Consider the following 20360-nt stretch of genomic DNA (forward strand, 5'->3'; position numbering starts at 1 on the left):
GGTTTGCAGATTTTGGAGCGGCAGGCTCTGTTGTAGTTGCTGCAGGTGTAGTATGTCCCTGGATCTGGATCTGTTGGTGCTATATCTGAGATATGAGATGACCATGCAGTGCTTAAGCGATGACACCCACAGGAGTATTTTCACATTGTTGCGATCACATGAGAAAGATTTTTAGAACTATATCTTTATCATTATAGTTATTGTCCTTGGTGTGAACCGGCCTTTAGAATGCAATACACAACCATTTTGACCTTCCTTAAAGGTTCCCCTTGTCAAACAATCAAACTTCAATACTAATTTTTAAATTACTCTATTAAAACGTAATTCCACCTTTTGCTTGATCTGAATATCAAATTATTTACAAGTCATGGATCTGCTCACTTAGACACCTTCGGGCAATGCTTTTTCTTATGTTTCTGTAGAGTAGATAATTGGGTGAAACTCTTCTCACATGAAGAGCACTGGTGCGGCTTCTCTCCAGTATGATTTCTTTGGTGTTGTTTTAATGCATCTGATGTAATAAAGGCCTTCCCACAGTCAGAGCACAAATGAGGTCTCACACCAGTATGAATACTCTCATGCACTCTTAAAGTCGCGAAAAACTCTTTTCACATACAGAACAAACGTGAGGCTTCACACCAGCGTGAACTTTAAGGTGTTTTTTTAAGCTAGATAAATAAACAAATGTTTTCTCACACTGATCACAGCTAGCCCCTCTGAAGGAGAAGCTAGACTGTCCAAAAGATTTTCTAAACTTTGGTAGCACACAATCCCCACTGAGGCTCTAGTGGAATGTCTAAAAGAGCCCTGACGCCTCTCCATGAGGCCAGAGAACAGCGGTGACACAGTTGTTCAAACATTTAAAAGTCAATTTCAAAATACTAAAATTTAGTATTTTCGTAAAAAGCTTGTGCTTTTGTATGATATCACAATGATGACATATCATAGGTTTCTTGTCAAATATCTTAATTACCTGTTTATATAGAGAAGTGACTGTTTTAAGAGTGGACGCTGATGTTTGTGGCCATCCTGTAATACAGTATGAGAAATGTAAAAAAAACCATTGCATGCATAAACAATAAAGCCACGTGATGACAACTCTCCTCTAATAAAACGAAAACAGTTTAGATTTGATTTAACTTTCCTACAAACATGGTTTACTTGACTTTGAAATTTCAGATGTTTATCCATGATTATGCCCAAGTATTTCGTTTCATGAACCTCATGAATGGGTTAATTGTCTAAATGAACTTCAAAGATGCTGTCAGGGGACCTCCGGTTGATAGAAAAACACATTGAGAAGGTTTTCTGAACATTTAAAGTTAAATCGGACAACTGAAGCATATCTTGAGATGTTATGTACATTCAGGCACATTCCACAACAAGTCATTCACTGAGCTTGGTTACAGTAAAGCTGTTATTGAAATTGTTTTTAGTTCTGAAATTTACAGGATATTCTCATAGCATGAAGACCTCTCATATAACAAAAGCTCAAGTAAAATAAGATCTCTCAGTTCATGACTCTAATCTGAATTTCAAATTATTTACTTGTAAGTTTATTATTTGTAAATGATGGATCTGAGCATGAACTATGCTCATTAGACAACTTCGGGCAATACTTTTTCATATGTCGCAGTAGAGTAGATGATAGGGTGAAAGTTTTCCCACATGAAGAGCACTGACACAGCTTCTCTCCAGTATGAACTCTCTGGTGTGATTTTAAGGCACTGGATGTAACAAAGGTCTTCTCACAGTCAAAGCACAAATAAGGTCTCACACCAGTATGAATACTCTCATGCTCTTTTAAATACTTCAGTAGTGTAAAACTCTTTCCACAAAAAGAACAAAAGTGAGGCTTCACACCAGCATGAACTTTAAGGTGTGTTTTTAAGCTTGATGCCACAACAAATGTTTTATCACACTGATCACAGCTGAATGATCTCACTCCAGAGTGACGGCGAAGATGATTGTTGAGACCGAATTTCGAAGTTAATCTCTTTCCACACTGACTACATGTGAATGGTTTTTCTCCAGTGTGAATTCTCATGTGTGTCTTAAGCCTTGATTTAATTGTGAAACTCGTTCCACACTGAGTGCATGAGAACAGCTTAACTCCAGTGTGAATCCTCATGTGTACATTAAGCCTTGATTTAATTGTGAAACTCTTTCCACACTCAGAGCAGGTTAAAGATTCTTTGACTCCAGTTTTTCCAGCTTGTTTTTGGGTGAAACACTTTTCAGCCTGTGAACTGATGTTTCCATCTTCATTTGTGGAATAATGAGGGTTTTGAAACTGAAGATTCTTGTCTTCATTCACCTCAATTGGGTCTAAAATAAACAGGATAAATGAGAACAATAATTTTCTAGGTCCTTTTTTCAGTTTTCATGTTAACGTTCACCATCAGTTATTAAAGAGAATGAAGGAAAACACCAACCTATTTGTTCCTCTGTTTCTTCATCTTTTATTCTGCAGGGTTCTTCCTTAATCTCCATTTTTACAATAGTATGTCCGTAGTTTCTCCTGGAGTAATTCCTCCTGCTTGCTTCTTCTTCTCCTGTGGGAAGATGGGAATATTCCCCAGCATTTAAACTCTCATTAACAGCTGTGGGAGCGTCACTGACTGAATTCACTGACCCTGTGTCTCAATGTCTATACTATCCATCTTAAACAGTATGTTTTATAATTAAAGTTAGTGTGTAGCAAAGCATATGTGTATTACTGAGTCTAATAAGTATAAACACTTATTATAGGCGTACTGTAGTGATTCAGGATAAAATAAAAACATGGTTTGGAGGATGGATTCATAATGTACTCATTATATAAATATTTTTTAATTCTGAATATATATATTTTTTTACAGTGTGCGTTTGGGAATCATGATGGATTCAACAAGGTCACTTGAAATTAAAGCAAATGGAACCATCTAGAGGAACATCTGTGGCGCTGCCAAACTATTGCCATTACTACAAAGTTATTCAGAGAATCGAGACGTTACAGAATCTGATATAAACAAGTTCCATTTTATTACTTTTTAAAAACAAATTGGTTGTCAAAATACAAATAGAAGAACAAAATACAAGAACAAGGTCACAGTGTAAGAACTTTCATCAGCTTAATTTAAAACCTTATTTCTACTAGATAGCAGCTCCAAAACAAGCCACTGCAAAATTGCCACAGACGCAGAACACATTCACTTTTCATCTTCTCTCTGTGATGTCTGAGTCCATATTATGAAAGGGAATAGGAAACGTATGTATATACAGCTGCCATTTAGTAGTTTTGAAATATTCTCATAATATCTCTCTGCACAATGTGAAAATTTGAGAAATAAGAATATAAAACGTGATTGTAATATATATACAGTAAATATATACATACAATTGTGGTCAGAATTATTTACACCCCTGGTAAATATGATCAAAGATGGCTGTGAGTTTGAGGAACACCTGAAAAGAGATCAGAGACCATTCCTTCATACAGAATCTCTCCAGATCCATCAGATTCCCGGATCCATGTTGGTGCATCTCCTCTTCAGTTCAGCCCACTCATTTTCTACAGGGTTCAGGTCAGGGAACTGGGACGGTTATGGCAGAAGCTTCATTTTGTGCTAAGTGACACATTTTTATGTTGATTTTAATGTTTGTTTTGGATCATTGTCCTGATGGAAGATCCAACCACGGCCCATCATACGATTTCTAGCAGAAATTCTAGCATTAAGGTTGCAATTTTTTCATCTGTTGGTAATTGCTAGAAGTCATGATGTGTCTGAACAAGAAGTCCAGGACCTCTGGCATAAAAAAAAAGAAAAAGCCCCACAACATTAAAGATTCAGCAGTATATTTAACCATGCGCATGGGGTACTTTTTATCCCTGTTTGCTGCAAAAAAGTACTTTTTTTTAAAAAGTTGCATCTGACCATAGAACTAGGTCCCATTTGAAGTTAGTCATGTCTTACAATTGGATATGGAGTTTGTTTTTGGATGAGCGAAGAGGATTTTACTTTAAACCCTCCAAATTAACATGTGGTGATGTAGCGGATGTTCGAATTTTTTTTAGGTTTTCTGAACCCAAGAGTCAACTAATCCCTGCAATTCTCCAGCGGTGATCCTTGGAGAGTCTTTGGCCAGAGTCTTTCCTCCTCGCCATGCAGTTGGACAATACAGACACTCGTCCTCTTTAAGGCAGATTTGTAGCATCTTTAGTTGATATGAACGTCTTAAAGGCACACTATGCAAGAATTGTACCTTAATATAACAGCTTCAAAGTCATTTCAGTGGTAAACAAACTCATAGTAGGGCGAATCATCCTGGTAGTAAAGCTTGGGGGGGACACCGCTGGAAAAACCAGCAATGCAAGTTTGAGAGGAGCGCCCCCGACAAATCTTGCGAGAATCACAACATGCTTTACGCCAACGACGTCACACACATCAACCACAACATGAAGCACGAAGACACTTGCGCGCATTTCAGACGTGATACTCGACGATTGAAAAAGCTAAGAAAACGCGGTCGGAAGAGACTAGGAAGAGGAAAAGAGAATGAGCCTCTCAACCCGTAAATAAATGCATCGATCCCCAAGTTTTATTTGAGTTCTTTAATGGTCTAGTAGTAGATCTTAAGCCAAGCGTGTCAAAGGTTACAGGTTCTAAGTTTTTTCTCTCTCATCAAAACTGAATATGTTCATCAGTGGTTACAGTCTATATCAAGCAGGGACACGTTTTTGTGCATTTTATTTTGTGATTTCATCGGATTGAATAAAGAGTCTCCGCAACAGCGATAGATTGAAGAGCGCGTCCGAGTTAAGACTGCGCGCGCGCCACCAAAAGAGACACTATGTATCCATGACACTGATAGCAGTGGACACGAGCGCTCAGCTTGAGTTCAAAAACACATTTTAGCGCTAGATCTCTTATTTAATGCAAAAAATGCACACTATGCAAGATTTGTACCTTAATACAACAGCTTCAAAGGGGTATCAGGCCGTGAGTGCAGAGACCAGGCTATGGCAGAGACGCTCTACGTGAGTGGTATTTACGACTGTAACATTAAATACAAGTACTCCACAGCGACTCTAGGTGTCGCTGTTTGACAAAAACGGAATTCCTGCATAGTGTGCCTTTAATTATTGCCCTGATGGTGGAAATGGTACTTTTTTCCAATGCTTTGACTATTTTCTTACTGCCACTTTCTATTTTGTGATGCTCAACAATCTTTTGCCGCACATCAGAACTAATTTTTTTTGTTTTACTTGTGTTGGATGATTAATGAATTAATAATTAATGAAAATAATTAAACTCTACAAAGAAACAAAACGCATTCCTTCATAAAATGTTTTAAGGTAACACTAGTTTTCTAAACTATTTTGACCTTCTCCAAAGGTTCCCATTGACAAAATTCACCACTACTTTTAGCAAATTATCCAACTTTCGATTAATCTGAATATCAAATTATTTGTATATGATGGATTATTTGTAAGTGATGGATCTGAACATGACATTTACTCAGACAACTTCTGGCAACGTTTTTTCATATGAGTCTGTAGAGTAGATAATTGGGTGAAACTCTTTTTACAGTTTGAGGACTTGAACCGTTTCTCTCTAGTATGAATTGTCTGGTGTTTTCTTAATGCGCCTGATGAAATAAAGGTCTTCTCACAGTCAGAGCACACATAAGGTCTCACACCAGTATGAATACTCTCATGTTCTTTCAAATGTTGCAGTCGGGTAAAACGCTTTCCACAAAAAGAACAAACATGAGGCTTCACAGCAGCATGAGTTTTAAGGTGTCTTCTAAAGCTTGATTCCACAACAAAAGTTTTATCGCACTGATCACAGCTGAACAACTTCCCTCCAGAGTGAAAGTGCAGATGATCTTTGAGAGTGCTTTTGGATGTGAAACGGTTTCCACACTGAGTGCATTTATAAGGCTTCTCTCCTGTGTGAATTCTCATGTGTCTTATAAGGTTTGATTTTTGTCCGCTACTCTTTCCACACTGAGTGCATGTGAACTGTTTTTCTCCAGTGTGAATTCTCGTGTGTCTGTTAAGCTCTGATTTAGTCGTGTAACTCTTTCCACACTGAGGGCATGTGAATGGTTTTTCTCCATTGTGAGCTCTCGTGTGCACAATTAAGTCCTCTTTGCGAATGAAACTCCTTCCACACAGAGTGCATGTATAAGGCTTCTCTCCAGTGTGAATCATCATGTGTGTCTTAAGGTGTGCTTCATGTCTGTAACTCTTTCCACACTGAGTGCAGGTGAATGGTTTTTCTCCAGTGTGAATTCTCAAGTGTCTGTTAAGGTGTGACTTAAATATGAAACTCTTTACACACTGAGAGCATGCATAAGGCCTGTCTCCAGTGTGAATCCTCACGTGGAGATTAAGCTTTGATTTCTGTGTGAAACTCTTTCCACACTGAGTGCATGAGAACGGTTTTTCTCCAGTGTGAATTCTCATGTGTCTCTGAAAGTTTGATTTAAGTATGAAACTTTTTCCACACTCAGAGCAGCTGAAAGATCCAGATTTTCCAGCTTGTTTTTGAGTGGAATTCTCTTCAGTCTTTGAAACGACTGCATTTTCATCTTCATTTTTGATATGAGGTTTTTGAAACAGATGTTGCTTGTCTTCATTTTTACATGTCAATTCTCCATATTCATATGTAAAATGATGAGGTTTGTTTTCATTCACTTCCATCGGGTCTAAAATCAACATATTAAATTCAATTAAAAAAGCACATTTGAGAAACAAAGAAATAAAGTTAATTCTCAATTTAGCACAAATCTAGTTAACTACTGAGTCTGTTAGTATCTAGTTTTGGATGTATTTTATATGTCAGTTTTCATCGTAATGTTCCTCATCAATCAATAAAGAGTATAAAGGAAAACACCAACCTATTTGTTCCTCTGTATCTTCATCTTTTATTCTGCAGGGTTCTTCCTTAATCTCCATCTTTACAATAGTAGGTCCGTAGTTTCTCCTGGAGTAATTCCTCCTGCTTGCTTCTTCTCCTGTGGGAAGATGGGAATATTCCCCAGCATTTAAACTCTCATGAACGGCTGTGGGAGCTTCACTGACTGAAGGAGTGAATTGCGGTCTTTGTTGCTCATTTGGCAGATGATCATCACACTAACAATCACTCTGTTTTATCCAGCTTTAAAGGTGGGGAGGTGATTTTCAGAGAGGCTAGCAATAGCGAGCTAGCTTTGAAAGAATAAGATCTCCAAAGCCACGCCTCCCTCAAAAGAGATCAATTGATAATCGTTTTTACTCATATTTTCCCTATTTAAGCATTTACTCATAATCGGGTATAGGTTTTTTTAACATCGGATTCACCGATAAATGGTGCTATCTTGTGTGCGTTTTGAGAATTGTGCGCAAGACCGCCATAAAGCACTGCGTTTGGGGGGAGATGAGTCAACAAAGGTGTTCGAAGATAAAATAACTTGCCTTAAAGGGATAGTTCACCCAAAAATGAAAATTATCCCATGATTTACTCACCCTGAAGCCATCCTAGGAGGTCCGAAATTAATAATTGTGTGGTGAACTCTTTTATGTAGAAATGCATCGGTCGACTGGCCATAAATCGGAAACGGCCGGTTTGCGCTCCAAATAAATGGTCGGCAACTGTTTTTTTTTTGTTGAATTTTGGCTGATCTCTATTCGGGACTTGCACACAAACTGCATTGCAATACTTTCCTGAAATGTCATTTGTGTGAAAATATTACGAAGTCTGTAAACAGGAAGTTAACACAGACCAGAGATGGGACAAGCTGAAGACTGACGCAAAGAGGAGAGTGCAGACATGCAGGAAAGAAAATACCTGGCACAGCAAGATCACTGTAAATGATTCTCGAAATATAGGAAAATAAAAATATTGAATTGGGTTGGGGGTTTATATGAATCTATCTCTGATAGGTATCTCTGATTAGTCTTAAGAATAGTTACGATGGCATTTTCTTTTTCTCTTATCTTTGTATAAAATAGTTTTTAAAAGGACATCTGCTGTTTACAGTGGTACCAAAAAATGGAACCACTTTTTATCCTTAAGCGGGACTTGCTGCCAGAGACTGAATTTGCATTTTAATTCAGTCCGTTTCTTTGTGCAGGTCTCTATTTTAACAATTTCACATAGCTAAAGTTAGACCATTCTGTATGTGCTGGACTTTAAACTTGTTTAAACAAGGACTTTTATTTTGATACTTATTTGTGAAAGGGATGTGACCATAGAAGGAGCAGAAAGTCTAGCATTAGCTTTCACAGAAGTAGACGGGGTGCTTCTCAATATCCCTCCTCGTCTCCTCGATCCTCCGTCCTCCATCCTATGACCCGGAAACCGATCGAGCTCAGCCATCTTGAAGGACATCTCAATTCTCTAATTGACCCTTCGCTAAGCCCCGCCCTCCTTAGTTACTGTTGCTACGCCTGTCAAGCTTTCGCGGCTGCCACGTCTATTACAGTGTGAATGCACCGGTGTCAGACATTCCCAAGGAGATATTTAGTCATTTTTGGCGAACAAGTAAAATATGAGAGAGCAAGACAAAAGGGACAGCAGTATGCATTCGAGGGATATATCCACGACATAATATGCAACCTATTAGAGAATAATTTTATCAAAATTGAAGCTAAAGCCTATAACGTTAGGTCCCAGCACAAGCAGCAGCCGCCTCCTTAGCAGACCATTCAAATGGGAAAATTGACCAGCTATGTTCATGCACAGCAGGGTAAGTGAAATGTGAAAATAATCTAATAATTACAAATCAAACAGTTTATCCATCAATCTAACACCGGGAGAGCCGCGATCGGATTGGGGTAAAGTTACAGGGGTAACGTTAGTAGGCCGTCGATTAACAAAATGCTGAAACATATTTTAAAGTATGTCAGTGAGCCTCCGTCTTGCCTTTAATCGTCTTATTTTACGTTCAAATATATGCATTATGAACAAAGAACCGCCATTATTTCCAAGCAATAGGCGTTTTTTTTTTTGTTAATCCTGTCGACATTTAGTTGTGAATAGGTCTCCACACTGCTTGATCCACGCCCGTGATTTCTCCCCTTTGGCTTTTAGGTTTCGGGAAGAGAAAAAATGCCACCCCACCGTCCAAACTTTTAGAATACCGGGTCTCAGATTTGCACAATCCATACGCACAACGCGTCGGCATGTTTCCCTCGCTCGAAAGCTTGACAGACCTCCCGCGCCTAGTTACGGTTGCTAAGCCACGATTGGCCAGTGGCGGTTTTCGGGCGTGGCTTAGCGAAGGGTCAATTGCACCGCGAGGAGTCAAGGATCGAGGAGTGAGGAGGCTTCCAGAGGAGCTATGAGCGAGGATACACAGGTGTACCCTTTGCGGTAGAGTTGTATCGACTAAACGTGATGCACGTATCTTCTCCCCCTTCACATCTGTCACAATCATTTGAATTTATACTTTACTTTTGTAGTTTACATAAACCACACATCTCACATATTTCAACAAATTATCTTGCTTTATTATTATTTATTATAAATTTCTTAAACTTTAACAACATAAGGGCAGATCCTATGAGCGCTGCTGATGACGCTGTGAAGTGATGCTCCAGTGATCAAGTATTCAAATGTATAAAAAAAGCTTTCATTCAATTCCTCCGTCCTCATTTTTTTTCCCTTGCAGCCTTCCCTCGCGTCCTACAGGGGGTGGAGCTGAGACACGAGGAAAGGAAGCGAGGAAAGGAAACGAGGATGCACAAATAAGAAATGAGAAGCACCCCATGTATCAGCATCAGAGTCTTTTAAAGGGGTCATTGGATGCACATTTTCCACAAGTTGGTATGATTCTTTAAGGTCTTCATGTAAAGTTTGTAACATACTTTAGTTAAAATTGGTTGTGTAAAACAACAATTTTTACCTTCTCAAAAACAGCTCTGTTCACAGCGACCCGTTTCGGTGCATGTCTCTATAAATGATAATGAGCAACTGCTTCCCCCACCCCTCTCTTCCATGCAGAGGTGGGTAGAGTATCCAAAAACTGTACTCAAGTAAAAGTACAAGTACTTATAGAAATATTTACTCAAAGTAAAAGTAAAAGTAATAATCTAAAGTTACTTGAGTAAGAGTAAAAAAGTATCCAATGAAAAACTACTCAAGTAGTTAGTTACTTTGGATCACATAGGCCTATATATATATATATATATAACATGATATTATTTAGATATTTTTTCATTTTAATGACTAAAATTATCATAATTAGATAAGCTATCTTTGCAACAAAAACAGAAGAGACAAACATTATTTCTGTATATCATATCTATTGCCCGAAAACCATTGCCTGTCCTTTGGTTTGTATAATAGTATAATAACTTATACAACTACATTTGGATTATTAGACAATGTCGGAATAAAGTGACTCTATGGAGTTTTACATTCATATGTAAAGGGGTGGAAACCATTGACACAGATTAGAAAGTGTTAAAACTCTGCACATGTGTCCGAAGTCATGTCATGCCCAACACAAACAACGATCAAATGCACGGATCTTCTTCTGTCTGTTCTCCAAAATGTATTTAAATGTAGGCTATATTTATGAAAGCATCTTTAAACTGGTTAACTGTGTCTAATAAGGCAGGCAAAGGCATTCGTTTTCAAGTCGAGTTCGCACGGCACTGCGCAATACACACATTGTGTGTGTACACTCATAAACTGGACGATGATAGCTTATTTAATGTATAAAGTAATGTATATGTCCAAAAAAGGGTAATGTCATACTTTGTAGTAGTGCTATATGGCGTAATAATCTGTTTGGTTGTAAAATGTATTACCAGAATGAAATGAAATCGAATGTATCGTCGTGTGGAATAATTCATTCACAGACAGCTTACGAAGTAACATACGAAGATGTTCAACTAATAAAGATCTTCATCGCTGGCAAAAAATATGATGCATTTGCAGATTTACTTTCTAGACTGTACCGTAGACTGTGGACCGCCACTTCATACAACCCTCTTGATGTTCTTAAATGTTCCTGTTACGACTCCGAGACGATTCAGTGCGTGCAGGAAACTGAACAGATCATTCAAACGGATTCGCGAACCGATTTAGACAGATCTGCCCAACTTGTTTGATGAAGTCTTTGAACGGAATCGACTCAAAAGAGTGATTCATTTGTGAATTGAGCATCGCTCATGCCCAGAAAAAAGAGAGAGCGCGCGCTTAGAATAAACTACGCTTTTAACAACATATTGCATTAAAATAGAGGAACGTCGCCCAACGTAACGAAGTAAAAGTACCGTTTTTTCATTAGAAATGTACTCGAGTTAAAGTAAAAGTACCCACAATTAAATCTACTCTTAAAAGTAAAAATTTTCCAAAAAAATACTCAAGTAAATGTAACGAAGTAAATGTACTTCGTTACTACCCACCTCTGCTTCCATGGGGTGTCGACACAAGACACAAAGTGCTGCCTTGGCGGACAGTAAACAAATGGCTGTGGGTGGAAATATATACAGGACAGTCAGACAGTTGTCGTGGGCAGACCATGAGCAATATGACATCATATTGCTCAGAAAATCCAAACGGCTTGATTATTGAGAGTGTTTAGACTAAGGATAAAAAATAAATAAATAAATTAAAAAAAAAAAGAGTGAATGGATTTTTTTCATTGTACAGTGGTTGTGTCCACACACTGCAAAGACACATTTATATGCAAACACCATTTAAAGTGAATATTGCATCCAATGACCCCTTTAAAGAGATCAGCCTCCAACGCACTGCAGACTATGTAGGCTAAGACATCAAGCATTAGCTATAATTCACAAAGCATTCCTGAGTCAGACACTTACCAAATACAGGCCAAATACCTTGCACATAGTTAGCTGGTAACTTCTGGACTGAATTTTATTGATCATCAACCTATAAATCAGGGGTCGGCAACAGGAATAATATCTGGCCCGCGCCGCAGCCTGAAAAGTTCTGAAAGACATTCAAAAGAGTCTGTGGATCGCTAGACACACCTCTAAAATAACCGTCATGAAATGTCTAATATTATATTAAATGCGGCTCTATAGCACGCGTTGTGTTTATCGTGCAATTTATACACGGAAATGTGTTTTTACGTGCATATGATACGCAGTTTTTCGCGTGCATTTGATACGCACTTTATTGCGTGTAATACACACGCATCCCACACCACTAATCCTACCCAACGTATAATACACACGCACCAGACACCACTACTAAACCTACCCATGCGTATCATATGCACGTAAAAACTCTTTTTCGCGTATAAATTGCACGATAGACACAATGCGTGCTATAGAGACGCATTTAGTGTGATCGGGTTGTCGTTGCAGATAAGACACACCGGCTTTGCATTTACAAAACTAGGTAGGATGAACGCATAGTTGTCTTTTTATTATTCTTTGTATAACTATTTTCGCTGTCAACTTCCCTTTTTAGACTCTTTGATAGTGCCATTTTCTCTCACCAGCTTAAATGTTAACACGACGTAATAGCGTAAAAAAAGTAGCTATGCAGTTTAGTAGGCTATGCGAGGATGCCAAGGAATAATTCTAAGTTTAAAAGTAGTCTACGTCAAATAATTATTACAATAAGTTAGACTCCATTGTGTAACAAGCAAATTAAAATGATACACATTTATTCACAATATGGAAAGAGGAAATAAAACATAGTTCGTTAAGAGCATGACTCAAACATGCCCTTAATGGGCTTATTCAAGTCCTCTTATTTTTTTAGTTATTTTTATCCATTCCGCATCTCCCACATGTGTGTTTTAGCAAGGCAGGATGTGTTGCAAGATGCCGCAATATATCGGGAGACATGTGGGTCAGACATGATTTTGACCACTTCATTAAGTTTTGTTTTGTAGAAAGCCTATCTAAAAATTTAATTTCGTTTTGTATCATTTGTATCTTATTTTTAATCAATGTTTTATCAACCAATTGCTTGTATTTAATAAAAGCAAATATAGCAGACAATATAATCGGACATGGAGGCACCGGCGAGATTGCATTGCTCGTGAACTGGAGCTCGTCTCATAAATTAACCGAAACTCAGCGTTTAAGCTGCCTCACAGACACGAAAATATATAGAAAGCTTAAAAATGTCTAATTTTAAACGAAACAATTCAAAACGAAAAGAAACCGACTACTCTCTGCTTATGTAATCCATATGAAATGTGCATTTCTCTCTATAGGCGCGTTAACTACTGCGGTCACTATTGCAGCCGACTGAGCCGACACAAGACACTTATAAACAATTAAAATGTCTCCTTGCTATATTTGAAACATTCATAATCATTACTTTTGCCGGTTCCTTGTGACAGCTTTTGCGTTATTGGCAGCGTCACCCTCTGGTTACATGAACACGGCGTCACCACCGAATCAGCACCGAAAACATGGGAATTTTTTTAGACAATAATCCCACGACCTATTCGATATTCTATAATTAAATCAACAAATCGAATATTCGAAAATCGTGACTCATCCCTACTGCTTTATTAATGTATCCAGTATAAAACCCGGACACTGCCACACTGACTGTCCTACTACAGTATTTAACACAGAGTAACAGCTCACTAACATTCTAGTTGCATTTTTCATCAATTAATTTCTTAAATTATCCATTGACTATGTTCTGGCCCGCCATCTAGTGTAAAAATTTTTTTTTGGCCCGATGCCAACCTACTTGCTGACCCCTGCTATAAATGATTGGGCTTAGAGATCATCTTTCAAAAAATCCATTGCAGACCTTGACCTCAAGCCAGATGAAGAGAAGGATTTGCTCATCACATATCTTAGAAGATAATCATAGGAATGGGTATGAAGAATTAAATCAGTTAATATTAGGCACCCATTTGAAGGTCTACAAATGGTTTGGGAGAGGCTTGAGAAAATATATGGCTCATCGGAGGCAATTGAAAAAGCAACTCTTCTCCAAATTGGAAAGCTTCCCAAAGAATTTCAGGTAAAGATCAGCTTGCAGAGCTGGAGGCAACCAAGCTTGATGGCTATCTTGCTGGATTGTCCTACCTTGACACAGCTCATGAAGAAGTGAGCCTGATTGTAGGAAAACGTCCTTATCATATCCAAGAAAATAGATATCATATGGATCGAAGTACAAGAAAGAGTATTCTGTTGCCTTCCCACCATTATATGTGCTCATACATATCATGCAGAGGCTTTAGAGCGAAAAGTCTTGAAGATCGCAAACAGCTTCTTAAGGAATCATCAGCATACTTTAGGGCAGGGCCTGAATTTCGTTTTGGAAAATGGGGGGGAAATCCCCCCTTAGATGATTCTCATGGGGGGGATTTTTTTTGTTTGAGGGGGAGAAAGGGGAGGGGGGCATTTTTTTACAAACAAAATTTTTACATTTATCTTGCCTAAATGTTTGCGCTCATTGCATTTTTACAATGGGGTTGTAAATTTACACAACACAAGGAAGCTTGATTTAAATTGTTTAATTAAATTGAAAAAAGTAGCACAAATAAATACAATAGAATAAAGATACAAATAAAGACAAATAAAGAGAAGCTTTTGAATAGGTCTAACACTAGTATTCATATACAGATACTGAATAAAGTAATCAAATGGAAAATAACACTGGGTAGTATTTTAGTCCTGAATAAATTAAATACATAGGCTATTAATCCTGATTCCTTTAACTTAAAGCTATCTTTTGTTGTTTTGACAACAAAGTTAATGACACACACATATGGCTGCCGTCACTTTAAGAGCTAGTGCATGGATCCTGTGTTCATTATACTGGCATGCGTTTTATGCTTAAAGGGATACTCCACCAGTTTTTCTTATTAAACTATGTTATTCCCTTAACTAAGACGAGTTGATACATACCTCTCTCGTCTCAGTGCGTGCACTATATCGCTCTGTATTGCCGCAAAACTATGTTAGCACTTAGCTTAGCCCATGCATTAAATATGGGCCAAGCAGAGAAGCGACCAAACACTTCCACGTTTTCCCTATGTAAACACAGTTACTCGAGTAGTGTAACTTGACCTGGGCTGGTGACACAAAATAAACCGTTGCGCTTTTCTAAGCGTTTAAAATTGATGACTATATTGTATGGCGGAATACCATAACAAGTGCTTTTGAGCACTTCGACTTGGCGCAATAATATCTTCACTCGTGAAAAGATTACCGGCTCCCGCTTCCTCTCCCCCTCCCTCCAATAGCATCCAGCTGCTGACATTTCCGTCAATACTACCAACGTGACTTTTACTACCTGTGCTATTAGCAAACTGCAGATCATTTGCAATGGCGGACTTTGTAGATGATTATGACTTCTTTTAGAAGACCCAGAGCCATATCTGTTTGAACCCGAGTACACGGAGGAGGAATTAGCTCTTGTGGACCGTGAGAGGCAAGAAAGATATGATCCAGAACAGACCGGAGCTGGCGAAAGACCACGGGCTTTCTGTAAGTGATCTGAATATTGTTGGTGTAGCCTCATCCTTTAGGCGTGTTCCTGTGCAGGTATAGTCCTTCTTTGTGAAATGTTCGGAGCAAACACGCCACTTCTTCAGAGTCATCAATGGTGTTTTGGGATTCTTGTTCAAAGCAGCTAACCAAGCTCTCCGCTGTATGTGGTGTGTTGGAATTCGGTGAAAAATGACAGCACTATGTACATTCTCCTTATTTTCACAACCCTTTACGATGCACGCTTTAACCATTATTGTACACAAACTAGCTTCCAACAACCTGTTACTTCGTCAACTCCGCTCGAACTACTACTACCGGCGCATGTCACGTTGGTTGTATTGACGGAAATGTCAGAGGGAGGGGGAGAGGAAGCGGGAACCGGTAAGAGGACTTTTCACGAGTGAAGATATTATTGCGCCAAGTTGAAGTGCTCAAAAGCAATTGTTATGGTATTCCGCCATACAATATAGTCATCAATTTTAAACGCTTAGAAAAGCGCAACGGTTTATTTTGTGTCACCAGCCCAGGTCAAGTTACACTACTCGAGTAACTGTGTTTACATAGGGAAAACGTGGAAGTGTTTGGTCGCTTCTCTGCTTGGCCCATATTTAATGCATGGGCTAAGCTAAGTGCTAACATAGTTTTCGGCAATACAGAGCGATATAGTGCACGCACTGAGACGAGAGAGGTATGTATCAACTCGTCTTAGTTAAGGGAATAACATAGTTTAATAAGAAAAACTGGTGGAGTATCCCTTTAAAGACAAAAGCGACTATGTTTAGAGTATACTCACGAAGACCGCAATATAATCCGCGAAAAATAACTTGTTACTGGCCAGCTGTTTTTGAGGCGGATTTTCTATGAATGTGCGCTTAGAAAATAATCTCTCAGAGAGCGCGCGAGCACTGATTAGTTTAAAATCGCTTGAATGTTTAAACTGGTAAGACTTAAAAAGACGTGCAAATGGTAAACTTCAGTCACGATGCACTGCTGGCCCGATTGTGCAAGTGAATATTCCCTCATGTCCCGACTCCTAAACGCGAGTGTGTATTATCGCCGCAGCGCTTGATGCCTGCCTTGCACAACACATTTTGAGAGAAGAGATAGAAGACGCGGCACCGCTGAACACTCACGATGTTTGTGAAATTGCGTCTGGCAGATAGTTGTTAAAAGAATGATTTGATTTTATAGTCTGTGTGGATTACGATTGCGGGAATTTCCCGCATTATAAATGGGAGACCTGCGGGATTGATTAGAATAATGCGCAATACCCGCAATCCCGCGCCGAAATTCGAGCCCTGCTTTAGGGGCTGCTCCTCTATAGATAATATGGGAAAAAACTACAAAGCTGAAATCCATTGCAGTGAATGTGATCATCATGTTTCAGCTCTACATCCTGGCCCAGCACCCTGGAAGAAAAACATCTCTTCTGTCTTAGAAAATAGCGGGGAGGAAAGTGAATTAACTAATCAAGTGGTAACATCAAAGTGTACTGAAGTGTGTGGAGCTGGAATGAGTGCTAGAGCATGTTCCAAGATTTGTTTGGTTAATGTCTATCCTGTGGGTAACAAAACAGAATCCAGAAGAATATATGCAATTCTGGATAAACAGAGCAACCGCTCATTGGCAAGGACAGAATTCCTTGAAGTGTTTCAAATCAAAGGATCTTCTTTTCTGTATTCACTCAAGACATGTGCAGGATTAAAAGAGACAACAGGAAGAAGAGCAAGTGGCTACATTGTGGAGTCATTGGATAAGAATGCAAGCCTTCATTTTCCTTCACTGCTAGAGTGCAATCAGATTCCTAATGTTCGTTTTGAAATTCCTACCCCAGATTGGCTCATCATTTCAGTCACCTCAGGGATATTGCTGATGAAATACCAGCCCCTGACCCAGATGCTATCATCCTCCTCCTCCTCAGCAGGGACCTTATTAGGGTCCACAAGGTCCGTCAACAAATTAATGGTCCACACAACGCTCCATTTGCTCAAAAGTTATATCTTGGATGGGTTGTTATTGGAAACGTGCATCCTGGAGGTGCTCATCGACCTGCTTACATAGATGTTTTTAAGACCTCCTTGAAAGTGGTTGCCCCAGCTTCTTCTGGCTTTGTGAAAGTCAGTAAGTAGTAAAAGAACCGTACGGCACCAAACTTCAGTTTCAAGAACATATCGCAACAGAAGCTGTAAGTGCTTTAGCAATGTGCAAGCGAGAAGCTAGGCCAATCAATCTTTGTTCGTACATCCAGAGATCACAAGCTTCCACTGTCAGTGGATGATGACAGGTTCCTTCGCATAATGAACAAGTATGCAAGTTCTATCAAGATGAATCCAATGGCTGGGTGGCTCTTTTACCATTTCAAGTTCAACAAAGGAGCCAAGATGTAGTAGATGCCATCTCTGTTGTAACAGGCCCACAAATGAGGAGTTGGAAAAAGCCAGGATTGTTATCCTAAAGAGCTTTCAAAATGTAGCCTATCCAGAAGACCTAAGTCAACCCTCTACAATGCGAGTGAATCACTAGCATATAGTTTTACTTGCCAGTGTGTGTTAGAGGCTAAGTATAGCATAGATATTTCACTCACTGAACACTGACTGAGCGCTTGAGAGTTTCGCTCTCTGTCAAGCGATCTGCACGAGTATTTCAGCGTACCTGTATTTGACGTACCGTAAAGTCTAGTGTAAATGTGTGACAACTCGGCGTTGCATTTCTCTCACACACACAAAGAGAGAGTGAGTGAGAGAGAGTCTTACATACCAAGCAGAATCGACACGCTACGTAAACGATATTCTTTGTTGTATTTTCCTTTCAAAATACCAGAGTTCACTTGGAATTATTCAGCTTTTAAAGGGATACTCCACCCAAAAATGAAAAATCGGTCATCATTTACTCACCCTCAAGTTGTTGCAAACCTGTATGAGTTTCTTTCTTCTGCTGAACACAAAGGAAGATATTTTGAAGAACGATTGGAACTTTGGCACCATTGACTTCCATAGTGGAAGTCAATGGTGCCAAACAACTGTTTGGTTCCAATCGTTCTTCAAAATATCTTCCTTTGTGTTCAGCAGAAGAAAAAACTCATACAGGTTTGCAACAACTTGAGGGTGAGTAAATGACAGATTTTTCATTTTTGGGTGGAGTATCCCTTTAAGAACAAGCATAAAATATGCCGGCTTCTCGGGTGGTGGGCGCAACTAATGCGCAAAAGGCAATATCATTGCTGCCGCTCATCCCCGTTTTGATTTCAGCAAATCAGTTTGAGTGAACGCTGACAAAGTGTTTAACATTCATGAACCCAGCAGCTCATCAATCCTTAGTGTGTTGTATATTGTCATTATTAGTAGTAGAATTAGTAGGATTATTATATTTTAATAATAATTACTATTATCTATTACTATAATCTATTTTTTTTTCCTCAGAAACACTGAATGACCAACAATATCAAGCACCACCACCAGTCCTAAGTTCAGTTAAAATGACAAATATGCATTCAAGTTTTAGTTCAAATTACTAAAGTTCTATCATTAAATAGTGCTCGATTCTTATAATATTATATAATGCTTGATTGTCTGATGTTAAGAGTGTACGTTCAGATATTTAAAAAGCTGTGCCATTTTACAAAGATACGCTGATTTGGTGGAATTAATTTCATATATATAAATATAATAGTGTATCAGTCTGGCGAGCAACCAAAAAAAAATGTACTAGTCAATGGCGATTCTATTGCCAAGGTGTGCGTAGAGGGTTTCATGGAAAATTCATCCTATTCTGGATGACAAAGGTAGTCAGCATGTTGGAGGCAGTATTGCTAAGGCAGGTTTTAAGAAGGAAGAATGCAATTCTGTGATCATTCCTGTGAAACATGTAGCACCCTTGCTTGTTAAACACTACCATCAATCAGTCAAGCATCAAGGAAGATATTTTACTAGGGGCGAGAATCTTTTGAAATCCCACGATTCGATTCAAATAGATTATTGGGGTCACAATTCGATTTAAAATCAATTCTCGATTCGATATATGATTTGATTTCATATTTGATTCTAAACTTTAAATTTTATCAAAATAAAAACATTAAAATAAAGGAAATTAAATGATTAATTTAATTTAAAGGATTAATTCAACCAATGGGCAGTGTTGGTGGCCAATGTCAGAGTGCCTTTATGGAAAGATTGATAAACTGCGCATGTCCTTCAGAGGTTCACAACCTGTGCTTTCCCCAAAAAATTATATTAAATAGAACTTAAACTTTGTAATTAAACTTTAAAATTTTGTTGAAGTATTTTTCAATCTCAATCAATCAATTTATAATTATCTAAATATGTTATATTGAAGTATTTTATCCATAATATCTAGCCTGGGAAAACCCAGACAACTTTCGGCAAATTTAGATTTGCTCTGAAAGTTAGTCTGGCAAAGAGCTCATTCAAGCCCATTTCCACTCCGTCGAAATTGAGGCACCAATCAGAAACGTTGGGGCGGGCTTTACACGATGATGACAGCGCTGGGATTTTGAAGCAGATTTTGTAGCCTACATTACAAAGATGGATGCCGCCGTCGAACATCACTCGTTCGAATCAGCTATCGCGTCTGTTTTAAGCGATTTTAACGTTTCCTTTTTGTTAAAAACCGAGCAAAGAACAACACTCGGAGATGTTTCTCCGCCGCTCTGCATACGTCATCTCCATCACTCTGATTGGTTTTAGGTCTATCCGCGACGTCCGTTGGTGACGCCCCTCTGGAAATGATTTGTCTATGACGCTTTGCCAGACCATAACTCAGTTACAACTGAGAATGGTCTGGTTTTAACCAGGCTACATAATATCCATTGTCCATAATATCCAATGTTAAACACTTTGTCATAAATTTTATCCATGTCCTGCCTTTTAACTTTGTAGGATATTGGTAATACTAGTTTTATTGTTATTAGTTCCCCGGT

At 38.7% G+C, this 20360-nt stretch overlaps 3 protein-coding genes across 5 annotated transcripts in view; 2 read left to right on the forward strand and 1 right to left on the reverse strand.

Annotated features, from left to right (window-relative positions):
- The window catches only part of LOC130073045 (gastrula zinc finger protein XlCGF7.1-like), a 471752-nt gene that overhangs the window by 400865 nt on the left and 50527 nt on the right, over nt 1-20360 (forward strand). The gene's annotated exons all lie outside the window — the stretch shown is intronic.
- The window catches only part of LOC130073075 (gastrula zinc finger protein XlCGF7.1-like), a 161818-nt gene that overhangs the window by 122629 nt on the left and 18829 nt on the right, over nt 1-20360 (forward strand). The gene's annotated exons all lie outside the window — the stretch shown is intronic.
- Nucleotides 5471-20360, reverse strand: part of LOC130073052 (gastrula zinc finger protein XlCGF57.1-like) — a 175251-nt gene continuing 160361 nt past the window's right edge. For 2 of the 3 annotated variants that reach the window (XM_056238470.1, XM_056238469.1), the window contains exons 2-3: nt 6889-7005; nt 5471-6696 (exon numbers count right to left, since the gene is read on the reverse strand). In XM_056238470.1, coding sequence (XP_056094445.1) covers nt 5498-6696; nt 6889-6946 — 1257 coding nt within the window. In that variant the 5' untranslated portion in view covers nt 6947-7005 and the 3' untranslated portion in view covers nt 5471-5497. Of the gene's footprint in view, nt 6697-6888; nt 7292-20360 lie in introns of those variants that run through there. The other variant, XM_056238468.1, reaches the window with a different exon arrangement.

This window comes from Rhinichthys klamathensis, unplaced genomic scaffold, assembly GCF_029890125.1.
Source record: "Rhinichthys klamathensis goyatoka isolate OS25496 unplaced genomic scaffold, OSU_Roscu_1.1 h1tg000523l_1, whole genome shotgun sequence".
In the NCBI taxonomy this organism is placed as follows: Eukaryota; Metazoa; Chordata; class Actinopteri; order Cypriniformes; family Leuciscidae; genus Rhinichthys; species Rhinichthys klamathensis.